The 13,803-nt window shown below is 37.4% G+C and overlaps 1 protein-coding gene across 5 annotated transcripts in view; it reads left to right on the top strand.

Annotated features, from left to right (window-relative positions):
* The window catches only part of CREBBP (CREB binding protein), a 96,762-nt gene that overhangs the window by 70,305 nt on the left and 12,654 nt on the right, over window positions 1–13,803 (top strand). For 4 of the 5 annotated variants that reach the window (XM_010578355.1, XM_010578354.1, XM_010578357.1 and 1 more), the window contains 7 exons: window positions 345–463; window positions 592–831; window positions 1,318–1,406; window positions 6,896–6,976; window positions 7,732–7,788; window positions 9,082–9,159; window positions 9,655–9,722. In XM_010578355.1, coding sequence (XP_010576657.1) covers window positions 345–463; window positions 592–831; window positions 1,318–1,406; window positions 6,896–6,976; window positions 7,732–7,788; window positions 9,082–9,159; window positions 9,655–9,722 — 732 coding nt within the window. The remainder of the gene's footprint in view (window positions 1–344; window positions 464–591; window positions 832–1,317; window positions 1,407–6,895; window positions 6,977–7,731; window positions 7,789–9,081; window positions 9,160–9,654; window positions 9,723–13,803) is intronic. The other variant, XM_010578358.1, reaches the window with a different exon arrangement.

Below are 13,803 nucleotides of genomic sequence, written 5' to 3' on the forward strand. Positions count from 1 at the left end.
AGCTAATGTTCATCCATGTTGAAGCAATTGAATTAATTTGGTTCTGGATAAGTTGTGTGGGGGTTTTTTTGTTTGTTTTTTAATGCTCTAGGATATTTATCGTCACGGGCTACAGTTGTTCCTATCTCCTTATTCTGGGAGTATCACCTACTGTGATTTAGGTAGACATAAAAATTGCATGGTAGCCTCTTGATGGTAAGGTTTGCCTCTAATCAGCTGTGCAGATCAGGAAATCCCTCTTAAGACTTTGATGTTAACATCGTTCTTTATTTTTTTTTTAAGGGGAGTCAAGGTCAGGAAATGTGGGAAGGAAATTGTCTAACCTTTCTGACTTTCATTAACAGTTTTCAAACCTGAGGAGCTGCGGCAGGCTCTCATGCCTACCCTTGAAGCTTTGTACCGGCAGGACCCAGAGTCTCTACCTTTTAGACAGCCTGTGGATCCCCAGCTTTTAGGGATTCCGGTGAGTTAGCATTAAAAAAATGTTTTTATGTTTTGTCTTGGCTCATATAAAGATTTTGTCTTTTCTGTTCAACATACTGTAAACAGTTGACATCTTAAAAATAAAGGTTTTTGTGTGTGTGTTTAAAGGACTACTTTGACATTGTGAAGAATCCTATGGATCTTTCAACCATTAAACGTAAATTGGATACTGGCCAGTACCAAGAACCCTGGCAATATGTGGATGATGTTTGGCTAATGTTTAACAATGCCTGGCTTTACAATCGCAAGACTTCCAGGGTCTATAAGTTTTGCACTAAACTTGCGGAGGTGTTTGAACAAGAAATCGATCCTGTTATGCAATCACTTGGATACTGTTGTGGGCGCAAGGTATGTATTCCAGGGATGGAGTTGTATTCTTCCAAAGAGCCTAGCTAGATTAATCAGATAAAACATGTGCTTTGTACTCGTTTTTTAAAAACTGAAATACTGAATGAAAGGTTTGTTCAAAGTTTGGCTTTATTATAAGCATGCTAAGAGCTAAAAAGGGTAGATAGCATCCTTCTTGCTGCTATTCTGTTATTATTGTTGCATTTTCGTCCCTTGGAGAACACCTCTTTTGGTCATAAGCAATACTAAAATGCTTTGCTTGTTTCCCATGTACGTTGTAGGTGGTTAGAAGGTCAGCTATTTAGCATATATAGTTAATAATTATAATTAAATTGAGAGCTGTGCTAATATATTTACAATAGCTTGGAAGAGTGTGATAAACATAACAATGTATTATGATATCTGTAAGCATCAGGTTTGCCTAATAGATACTTGATTAACATGAGATTACATTTTAAAGCTTCTTTTTTCACCATTGTTTTGCAGTATGAGTTTTCTCCACAGACCTTGTGCTGCTACGGCAAGCAGTTGTGTACTATTCCTCGTGATGCTGCCTACTACAGTTACCAGAATAGGTAAGTCCTTGACTTTGGCTTTTTTCCGTATTCAGGAAGTGAGATCCTTTGAGTTCTCTGCACATACGGAGGAGGATGATTATTAACTTTTTCTTTCCTTTGTCAGCAAGTCAGGAAAAAATTATTTTTGTATCTTTGCATGCTGTCCTTTTGCAGGTGACCCTGTAGTTTCCTGTACTGCAGCTTAATACACACTGTACTTAAGTGCTTGCTATTAGCTAGGCTGCACCATGCATCAGTTAAGTGGAATTGACGTTGTCCACATTTTCCACAAAAAGAGTAGCAGGGCTTGCTGGAGGGAGAAGGGGGGAACTGCAAAAAGGCACTGAGAAATCATGTTACCTTGTTCTGGGAGAATTGTAAAAATACACAGGTTTGTTTTCAAATTAGTGTCAGAATTTGCAAAGTAAAGGGTACAGTGATTCATTGCAAGACTTTACATTCTCTCTTCCTAGTTAGTACTTACTTCTATTTAAATTAGTTTTGAATTAGCATTGAAAACTACCCAGAGATTCCATGAGAAGCTATGAAAACACTAGTTTTTATTATTTTTTAATTACTATTAGGATTTGGTGTTTGTATGATTATTAAACAATTGTTATAATATTAATTTTCCATTTAATGCTTAAATCAACAGTGCTATAATAACAAAGCAAACTTAGAACTTGGCTTTGGTTTCTTAGATGTTCCCCCCACCAACAAAAAAAATGCAAAACATACGTGGGCTAAGACACAAACTTCCTTTTCCCTGTTTAAAACAAAGTTACGAATTCCTTGGCAGTCTGTAAGTCTTGCCAACTTTGAAGTGCACAGCGGGCTGTTGTCTAACTGAAGTTAGAGAACTAATTCAGACAGTCAGTGCTAGCCTTTAGTCTCTCTTAGGGCGATCCCTACATCGCCAAACATGCTGTATGATGCTGCAAGATTGTTGTGTACCACCAAGCTGAAGCAGCACAGTGTGGGAGGTAAAAATGGGTTGTCTTACATTATATATTGGGTCTTAGGTGACCTTTGTGAGGCAGATAGTATTGATACAGGGGAATGTAAATTCATGAGCTCTCATAAAAGGTTTTATACAGCCACGGTGAACTCCGAAAAAAGTCAGTCGGAAGAGAAATAAAGCAATTAAAATATGTTTAAAGGGATAGTACTTCAGTAGTAGAAGTGGGGGAAAAAATAACCCTTAAATACCAACTCTGTGTGGTAGAATTTCAAATACTTTTCATATTATGCATCCAGGTAGTACTGTATTTTAAAAGAATGGCAACTTCAAAAATAATTGAAGACGAGGTCGTTTTCTTTCAGTTATACCTTTCCTGTTTAAGTTAGTATTACATTATTTGGATTACTCAGTGGAAGGCAATGTTAGTTGCTAGCAAGAAGTCCAGGGTTGATGGGGCAGTGGGTTCCTCTGGACTCCTGGACTCGGTGATGCAATATTTTAGTTTCCTACCTGTTATACATGTGATAACCCATTTACACTGAGTTTAGTCTAAAAGGGTAGTAATAAAAGGGAGGTGATTTGTCTAAGTGTCAGTAGGCCAGGAATAGAACAGAAGTAGGTATAGATTTCTGTTCATCCAGATGTCCTGAGAAAGGGTTAGGGTTTTGGAATTTGGGGTGGTTAGGGAGGGGCGGGGGGGGCTTTCAGGTTTTCTATTTCAGGCCAAGTAAATTGAGTGATGAATGGGGCTTTTTTGGGTTGGGTTTTTTAACAAAATATTTCTAAAGATCAATCACTGTATTTTTAAGTGTGCATTTGGACTATCAGATCATAGAAAGCCCTTATTCATCAGCTGTATTGCTCTAAAACAGTCAAATTAACTGTTTCCTGTAACAGTGATCCTCAAATCTCAGATTTTTTCTTAACTGAGTAGCAAATAAGTGAAAAACAAATTCTGTGGTTCCAGCAGATCCTTAATTGGTCAGACGTTTTTTATTTTGTCCATTTATGGAACAGACAAAATTGGATGTACTTAAAGTCCAGTGTATTGCATAACTAAATTACAACTAAGAATATTTAGGCACCATTGAATAAATGAACTCTGGCACTACAGTTCAATGATTAAAAATTAATTATTTGGTATAGAGCTGTTGGCTTCCATAATAAGGCAGAAGTTTAGGTTAAAGTAAGTGTTCAGAAAATATACTTCATGTGTGAATATCCAGTTGAGAAAACTGATTGGTATTTCATATCAGTACTAGCATCCAATTACTAATTTAGAATTTCCTTTGAATGCACTTAATTACAGTTGGAAATTTACCCGTTAATGCAGAGATTGAGCATTTTCTGGACTTTGGTATCGAACCATAGTTTTACTCTTTGATAAACAGGAATCAGTCACCTGAACAGTCTGCATTTGAAAAGCTTTTCGTTTTTGATGTGTTGCGATAAGTACATTCTTTGGATTTTCTATGACTTTTATAACTAGAATATTGTATGCTTTCTATGGGTTTTGTTGAATATTTGTAGTGACATGCAAAAATCAGTGAATTACAAGCAAATCTCTGTTTCTGAGGGTCCATATTCATAATAAGTTATAGCTATTATTTCACCTTTGTTATTTTATGGACAAATATTCATGATCTTTAGGTGATTCATTTTCACTGTATTTCAATTTTTATTTCCTCATTTTAATATCATGAATCAAGGCTTGACTCTTGCTAGTGTTAGGCTTCAGTTCTGCAGCATGTAAAATCCTGTGCTCCCCTTTGGATCTGTGGATCACTGGAGCACGTGCTTAACACACTGCTGAACCAAAGCACTCATCGCTGTGAGACTGAGCTTCCTGCAGCCACAGCATGAGCAGAGGGTGAAATATCTGTGCTGGTGGAGCTAGTTAGATTTCTGCAGTGTAACTTAAATCCAGTATGAAAGGCAACCTCATTGCTCAGTTTCACGAGTGCTTTGAGAGCCCATAAATTATTCTAAAAATGGATCAGAATTAACCTTTTCTTGGATTGTTTAAATGTAGCAAAGTATTAATAGGAGCCTTGACCATGGATTTTTCTGGCTACACACTCCTGTGTTTCAGTCCTTCCCAATCTGACTCTTAAAATGAGCATCCTTGTTAGTAAGGAAAATACTTAGCAGGTTTTGTTAATTGAAGAAAAATTTAAAGAAGCACATTATAGAAAAAAAGGACATGGACGAGGTGTAAAAGGATATAAAATTCTGAACATGTTATGTTTGGTGGGGTTTTTTTTAATTATTAGATGATGCTGTATCAATTTAGGGGTACGGGGTGAGGGGCAAGTTAAGTCAGTGTAAATGAGATGTGCAGTGTCAGTATCTGCTCCTGAAATTCTCTTGTAATACTGCTCTGTAATAACCATGATATATTTCTCACTCCCAATGATTACAAATTAATGGAATACTTTTTTTTTTTTCTCCTGGTCTTGTTCTGTTACATTATCAGCTCCAAAAGCCTTGGTTTTCCTTGGGAGGGTGATGTCTTTAATCCTAGTTGAGCTGACCCAGGAGAAGAGAAGTCACTTGCAGTTTAACTTGTGGTAGGCTGGCAAGCAGCCCTCCAGGCAGAGAGCATGGCATTTTAGCTCACATGGTTGCTATCAAAGTTGCAGCTGCCCTGCTGCTAAGATGGATTATGTGGATATCTCAGTATGGGCTATATTAGCTAGAATAAAATACACCTTTCTCCTGTGTCAATCCCACAGTAGAGGGGAGTATTCAGTGTGCTGCTGCATTTAAGTGGTTCTTGGCTAGCAGAGTAGCTCTTGAAGCCTGAGCCAGCTGGCAGACTTTGCAGAAGTTTTCAGGCTCTTGTAAATTATGCTATGGTAACATGGACCTGGCTCCAGCCTGGGGAGGACGCAGATTGCTCCGCAGAACATCTTTCCCCGATTCATCGGGCGCTGTTGAAGGACCCACTCCTGCTTGCTTGCACTGTGTTTCACAAGTATTTAGAAAACATGTAGTGGTGATGCGACGGCCAGTGCGTGTTGCAGGAGGAAATTCTGATCCATACATTGCAATAAGTGCCTATAAATGTTTTTGGTTGTCTCCAGGAAAGCACAGCCTTGGAGATCTGTCACCTGGATTAAGTAGTTTAAGTGTATGAGTACATGTTTGAAGGGGCAAGCTGCCATATTTATTAATCTCCATCCCTTAAGTTGTTGGTTCATTGTAACATTGAGTCTCGTTTGATGCCTTTTATACTTACCATTTGTACGGTTCTAGTGTTTGAGTACTAAAACTGCGTTTTACTGTGCTGCCGTTGCTGCTTATACTTTCTCACTCTTGATCCTTTATTTTGATGATCCTTTGTGGCCTTCCTGCATTTTACAGCTGTGGCCTCTCTTTGTTACCTTTGTTCATGTGTGAATTCATATCCTTTCCAAACATTTAGCCTCTTTTTTTTTTTTTTTTAATGACCCTGACAACTTTGGTTCCAGTTCATCTGAAACAAACAAACAAAAAAACCCACAAAAAAAAAAACTGTGTAACTTTGATTTTATTTTTTTTCAAATGCAGATTGTATTTTCATAGAGTTGTATTCCAATTTACTCAGCTTGGTTTGTTAAACTGCAGTATTGGTTTTGCTGAGTATAACTTGGATTGGCTCTTGGTCTGGTGACCAAAAATTGTACCTAGTCTCATATTCAATTTGTGAAGCTTAATTCTGCATTTTTAATGTACCTGATAAATATATTGTATGTATGTACAATATTTAATGTTGTTCACATATATACATATATTGTACTTATATAGATAAATGGCTGGAAACTCTGACCCATAATTGCATTTCTGTTAAATGTTTGTCTAGAGTATGGATTTGGTTTCATTTATATTAAATAATATGAGCTGAGCAATTGGTCACATTTAATCTTATAGTCAAATAACTTTTGAATTTCATATTTTTGTAGATTTTTTTTCAATACCAAGTGTTTCTGCTTTTAGAGTTTTTACTGACAATCAGTAAACGCTTTCAGCATGTTTTCTAATTACTTAAATCTGTAATAAATGTGTTCTTAAAGCTTTTTAACAGGCTGGTTTTTTACCCAAAGGAAAGTCAATCAGTCACAAGCCTGGAATCAAAGAGCATTTTTTCCTAAGTAATGCAAATCAAATCCAAATTCTTAAATTTGAAGTCTATACAAAACGTAGCGCTTGGTAGCTACTTCATGAATCCTCCTCAAATTCTGAATTTGACGCCCGACGACTTGTTAGTAATGTATAAAATGAGACCGAATGCTAATCTGTGCTTTGCCTTGGCTTTCTGCTCTGTGTTGTCTTGGTGTTTGCGTCTTACCTCTTACGTCTGTGCTGTTTGTTCCCTCCCCTGTTCTCTAATCCTGCCCTCCCCTCCCTCTGTTCCTCCTCATTGTCCACACTGACCCATCAATCAACCAACAACGCCCCCCCTTTCGTCGTGGTGATCTGCCCTGCTCTGGTTGGTGGCTCCGTGCTTGGGTGGCTGTATGTTGTGCTGGACCAGTTCACCCAAATATGGCCTTCTTGCTGACAGGTATCACTTCTGTGAGAAGTGTTTCACTGAAATCCAGGGGGAGAATGTCACCCTGGGTGATGACCCTTCCCAGCCTCAAACGTAAGTCGCTTCCTTTCTTCTGCATGCTGCCTTTTTAGATGGGAGGGGTGATGTGTAGTCCTGATTTGATAGTAAAACCCTGTGGCCGGTGGTGGTGTTCATGGGGAAATGCCTACTTTATTACTAATAGGAGATTTTACAGTAACAGATGATTAACAGTTGTTACTGTGTTGGGCCTATTAGCCTGGCCAGCAAGGTCGCTTGTGTCTGGTTGCGCTAGTCAAGAGCTGCCCATAGACTGGTGCAGAGGGTGGCAGACACTAGATAATGTGATTGGAGTGGGGGGTGGGGGGGTGGAAGCTGTGTCAATAAATGTCATTAATTCATTACCTTTTCAAATGAAAGACTTCAGCTAACTCTGATGTCTCACCTTTTGAAGTACAGCTTTTGCGTATGAAACCAAGGGCTTGTCTTTAACCTGACCAGAAAATAAGATGCTCTAAGATTTGAGGAATACAAGCTGGTTTGGAAGGTGGTTGCTTTACTGATGATAGCTTCCCTTGTTCTTTATGATTTTAAATTTATGTGTATGCTTGGGCATCTCTTATTTTGCTTTTAATTTACACAGAAAGTGAAATGGGAAAAATATTTTCTGTAGCTTAAAATAAACTAAACTGAATTGCTTTCTCTGAATAGAAAATAAATACTGATATGCTTTTTTCTGACTTGAGGTTTGCTCATTTGCTGCAATAATACTGTCTTAGCCTCTGATATAAAGGTACTACTGAGTTTTCATATTAACTCTTTGTCTCTAGAACCATCTCTAAGGATCAGTTTGAAAAGAAGAAAAACGATACACTAGATCCAGAGCCGTAAGTACCGGGCTGTTGTTTTTCTTGAGATAATCTTATCGCTTTCACTTGTCCTTTTAACCAGCACTTCAGAAACTAGGCAGTGAATAAAGAAGTCTTCCTTTTATCTCCACCTCTGCCCAAACATGCTGCAGAATCTTTATCTAGAGTTCGTAGCACAACATGCAAACTTGATGTCTACCGTTGATATCCAAGAGGAAAATGTGAGCCTGTTTTAATGGCAGTTTCTAGTTCTGTTTATTTGGGTAATTCCTTAGGTGTATTTTCCAAGGCGCTGTGCAACTGGCTGAAAATAGCCCTCCATCCTACAGAGCCTTTCACATTAAGCCCTGAGTACCTGTGGGGAAGTTCTGCATTTTCCTCTTCCGGTTTAGCTAGGCTTGTAAAACACGTTTTTCTCTTTACCCAAGTGCTTAGCCCACTTGAAAGAGCCATCCTCCTTCCTTCGGTTTATTACCCTTGGGAAGTTCAGCAAAAGCCAAGCTGAACATTTCTTTAGTAGCACTGTGCTGCTTTTCCTGCTGTCCTTAACTAACTGAAACAAGGCTTTATCTTACTGCTCCTTTGTTCTCTGGCAGTTTGATATGTAATACATTTTGATTCCTTTTCTCATCTTTGCAAATACTAAATAGAGCTCCTCCCCTAGACCTTTAAAGGTAGACTTCTGAGGTACACCTCAGTGCATTTGGCTTCATAAGCAGTGTTGCAGTCTTGACTGGGAAAACTTCTAACAGAATTTTGACGTACTATTTTGAAAAAAAAAAAAAACAACCAAACAACAACAACAAAAAAAACCCTACAGCAGACCCATGCAGGCAAAGACAAGCTAATACATGTTTTCTTGGCACAGTGATTCACGAATTACTAGTTTTTACATTTACAATAAGTTGAGCAACCATTTAGTCAGCTTGTGGTTGTTGCAACAATTGAAAATTAAATCCATAGAGGTACCGTTGAGCAGAATTTGTTGAAGCTGGGAAAAGTCAGAACTCTGCTTAGAAGAGGATAAAAAAGATCTGGAAACAGTTGTGCTTGAAAGCTCATTTCACATTTTTAAACTAGTACGTTTTACAATTTTTATAATATATATATATCTATCTTATTTGCGCGTGAGATTAATAGATGTATATCGGAAGCTACTCTAATGAGTATTTTTTTTAAACTAACACATAAATTGGGCCTGCCGAAGTTGATTCAGTTCTTAGCAGAGGGTTGGAAAGTCCTTTCTTGCTGAATTCTGGAAAATTACTTGCCTAACAACAAAAGTGACTGGCTGCTGTTTTTTCTTCTCAGGTTTGTTGACTGCAAAGAGTGTGGTCGGAAGATGCACCAGATTTGTGTATTACATTATGATATTATTTGGCCTTCAGGGTAAGATGTTTGTTAGGTTTTTACCCCTCATACAGTAAGACCAATGTAGTTTATATAATTAAGACTTTCTGCCTTTGCTTTTTAATATGCAGTCCCTGCCCTTTAAGAACTGAATACAAAAGGACAAAGCCTTTCAGAATAAAATACTTTTTTTGGTGTTTGGGGTCTCATTTCAGTATATTCAGATGAAAATGTGCATGAAACCAACTTGTTCATATATGCAGGTTTCTGTGGTTTCTTTCTAACTACTAAATGGAAGCTGGTTGGAGGTAAGTTTGTATACTACAGCACACAGATGCAGGTGTAACTGCTTGGCAGAATTAAATCAGCTCCTAAAGGCTTTAAGTCCCTCAAAAATGGAGAGATACAAACTGTTCAAATCCAGAGAAAAACATATTGTACTTTGACTTTTACTTATGGGTTCAAACATTGGGCTTAAGCTAGCCACTAATGGGTTTATGCTAAGTTTTTGGCAATTTTTTTTTTTCTCAATAGGTTTGTCTGTGATAATTGTCTGAAGAAAACTGGTAGAACACGCAAAGAAAACAAATTCAGTGCTAAAAGTGAGTTTGATATTTCTGGGTTTTATCTTCAACTTTCATCTTCTTCCTGCCACCCCTATTAGCTTTTTGATTGAGACTTTTCTGTTGTCATGATAGACAGTACAGGAACATTTGCAAAATGGGGAGTAGTGTAGCCCAAGGCTTTAGTAGCTGTCAGAATTTTAATCAACATTTTAAAGACCTGCTCTTTATGTGTTTGTGGTCAGTCTTAATGCTGCTTGAGGTATTTGGCATCTATGTCCTTATTTTTCTAAGATTTAAAAAAAAAAAAAGAAAAGGGCGGGGGGGGCAGGACAGGACTGGAGAACCATCAGGCTGCATGCGCTTTACTGGCTATATTTAGACATGTTTCTGTGTAGTGTTGAAACTAGTAAATTACTGTCACCTCTGTGCCCTTCCAATAACATGTAGTAACAAGTTGTACTGCATTTCAGGTGTACTCTGGTAGTGCCAAGTACTAATGTATTTGAAGAGCTTTTCTTGCTTCTAGAGTGGACTGTGGTATAAGAACTGTCCACTGGAATAAGTTACCAATTGTACTACATGTCTAGATTTTCTTGGAAATAAGCATTGTCATAATCTTGTTGAAATGTGCACTAAACAGAGTGCCAAAAGCTGCCAGGTCAAGTTGTCTCGGTCTCCTTAGTCATCCTTACACAGGCATTCTTTGCATGCATTTAGCATCAGGGAACATAATTTGATAACTTTTACCCATAACTGTTTGGGAGGGAGAAGAGTAGGGCCTAGCATTGGAAATGCAGTGTCACTGGCATAAAGTAGAAAACTAAAGTGAGTGTAGAAACCAAGAGGGTGATTCAGACACTTGAACAACTAGAACTTGCAGGTACACGTGATTCCTCCCTTGTTGTTCTTTGGTCCTTGGAGGTTCTGGGCATTACCTTGTCATACTGTGACTTTGCAAGCCTGAATCTTCCAAATTCTAATAAAGGAGTGGTTTTGCATTAAATGTAACTTCTTGATAACTTTGCGTGTGGTTGATTGCATAAGAGATTTGAAGGGGGATAGTTTGGAGATGATAATGCTGTATGAGACATATTAGGTTACAGTAATCAAAATGGTCTCTAGAGTAACTTGACACATGCAAGATAGTATTGTTAAAAGAGATTAAAATTAGTCTCATTAAAGACAGATTAAGATTGTAAGAGAACATTAATAAAATGATGAAATAAAAACGTAGTTTTAGATAACCATTTAAAATAGATGTCTCTTCTATTATATGCTGACTTTACAGCATATATTGATGTAAATTAGCTTAAATAAGTATGCGATTCCTTGGATGTCTGCAGTTCTGTGACATTGCTTAAAATCTGAGTAACCAACCATTTGGTTCAAGATAACCATTCTGTTCTTTGGGGATCTGGATAGGGAAATAATGGTGCTTTTTCCTTTCCATTGATCTCCTTTTCCTTCTCCTTTCCCTGCTGTTTGGCCATCTTGGGGGTTTTTTTTCCCATGATGATTTGAGTCCTGCTGTGAGCTGTAATCCACTGGTGGGCTCAGGTCTTGAGATCAGTTTCCTTTAGTAGTGCTCTAGGGGAAGCACAAGAAAGGGAACGAAAGCCTACTCTTGTCAAAATGTTGGTCTTACTACTGACCTAAAAACAAACATGAGCAATGAAAGTTTGAAATGTTAACATGTTTCCTCTCCCCCTCCCTCCCCATAAAAACCTTTACTTACTGAATTGCCATCAATATTTCTGTGCTCTCTCAAGCATGCTGGCACAATGCTAATAATCAAGATAGCACATCCCTCAGCTACAAACTATTGCTCAGCTGTTATAGTAACATTCGTGTTCCTTATGTATATCAAGTAAAATTGCTTATCTTAACCACATTGCAAGTAAGTTGTATAAAGCTGACTGATAGCATGCCAAATATAACCTATAAACCAGTGTACAGCTGGATTATGCTGTGAAATTCCTAACTTTTGAAGTATTTTTCGTACTAAGAAAATCTACAAATATTACTTAGCCAGTAGCTGATGCAGAGATGTTCAAAGACAAAAGATATCCTGACAAATAAATCACCCAAAGTAGTTTCCTGACAAAAAGTCACAATAAGCCAGAAGTCTGACTTTCTTCCTATCTGTCTGATTACTCATCCAGTAACAAATGTCTGGCCATTGCTACTGCAACAAAACTTCTGTACTCAAGCAGCCTGAAAGCCTTCTGTATTTTTACTGGTTTGGATGCCTTTTTTCAAGTTTGCACTGCAGTTTTCATTGAGACCTGAGCTTTTATTGGAAGTACATACATTAGAGGTGTCCAAGAACCAAAATCCGGTTGCTTTCTAAAAGAATTTGCACATTGCAATAGATCAAAATATGCGGCTTTTAGATCCTTTCCTTATGATGCATGTAATCTTAATGCTGCCTATTTCTTTCATCTTCTTATCTGGTCTTTTTTTTGTTTGTTTTTCAAGTCTTAATGTATTGCAACATAAGGAAGGAAGCAGATATCCTTTGGTTGCTTAGCACTGGAAAAATGATAAAATGAAAACACAAGAAGACAGTAGAGTTAACTAAAATGGCTTTCTAAAAATGTACCAACTCATTAGCTGAAATGGAGCCATTTCTTTTTTTTCTGTTTGGCTTCGGAGAAATCAACAAAATTAAACATTTTCTTCAGAAAGTATTTGTGAATTTTCTTTAAAATTCTTCAAATTTCCTTTAAAATCAACCCCCTTCTATTGGATTTCTATTGGAAAGCCCAATATATTATATTGGGCTGGGAAACACTGGGAAAGGACAGTGTATTGGAATTGGTAAAGGGCATAGTGTATTTTTACTTTAATGTGCCTTTAAATTTAATTATTGGCTCCCAGGTAAATGATATTTGGGCATGTTGTGCTAGTTATAACCACAGAATCTCACTGGACAAGGGGACAGACTAAAAGATATAAAACAAGATTGCCATGTTTGGCAATTTCTACAGACTGATTGTAAAATAAAATCTTAAGTATAGAAGTCCCTTAAAGCGAGATCTTCCTTTGAGTATATGTGGCTTTTTTCCCCAGTATTGGAGCTTAAAATAATATTTAGCATAGATGCTTCGCTGCAGCGTTCTGTATGCAAGCTCAGTAGTCAGGAAGAAGAACCAACAGCCTTGTATCAGTAGCCAAATAACAACTGAAAAATAAAGCAATGGAGAGCTGAAAATTAAATGCATTTTAGTAAAACGAACAACTGTAGATTGCACCATCTTTTTTCCACTTTGGAAAAGATAGCAGATTGACCATAAAAATGAAGTAGAAATACTAGTTGATAAAATAAGTACAGCAGGATAAGAGAAATAGTCATAAATCTTCAAGTCAAAACAGTGTGCTACTTCTGTTTTCTTAATTTAAACCAAAATCTTCATCTTAATTTCTGTAATTTGTGGTGGATTTATTTGAAAACCGTCACATCCTGTAATACTACAAAAACAGCTATCCCCACAAAAGCTAATAGTAAATGTAAAGACTGAGAGAGGGGATCCGGACAATATGTGGACTTGAACTTTTAAAGACCTCTATCGCTGTGCAAGAACTATTTAAGCTTTATGCAGAGATTACTGTAACTGTTCAATCTAAAAGCTCTCTTGAAAAGAAAAGAAAAAGCAATGAAATCTCCATTGAAGTCAAAAGGCTTTTCATTTCTGTTGATTTGCTTTGCTTTGCTTGAAAAGGTGTGGCATTGAGCCAGATCTATAAAGTGATGTAATCTCTGTCAAACAGCCAGATAGTGTTTTTGTTAGGAGAAAACATTTGCAGTGTTCATAAAATAAGCCTGCAAATTTAAAAATGCGATGTAAAGCCTTCTTTGTTAGTTCACTTACTGAGTAATTTTCCCACTATAGTGGTTTTAGCTTCAACGACAGGGTGTGACCACTTAAGGCTTGGGTATAAACATGGATGGTTTTGCTTTTTTAATTTTGGCTGCATAAATGAAACCACCAAATCTTCACATGGAGGTAAAACAAAGGGAAAAAAGCCTACTTCTATACAGAGAAGCAAACTGAAAGACCTTACGAGCATGGTAACACCCTGAACTTAACAGCGATTTCTCCAGTATTAATGTTTC

This window comes from Haliaeetus leucocephalus, unplaced genomic scaffold, assembly GCF_000737465.1.
Source record: "Haliaeetus leucocephalus isolate CR32 unplaced genomic scaffold, Haliaeetus_leucocephalus-4.0 Scaffold636, whole genome shotgun sequence".
NCBI classification, from domain to species: domain Eukaryota; kingdom Metazoa; phylum Chordata; class Aves; order Accipitriformes; family Accipitridae; genus Haliaeetus; species Haliaeetus leucocephalus.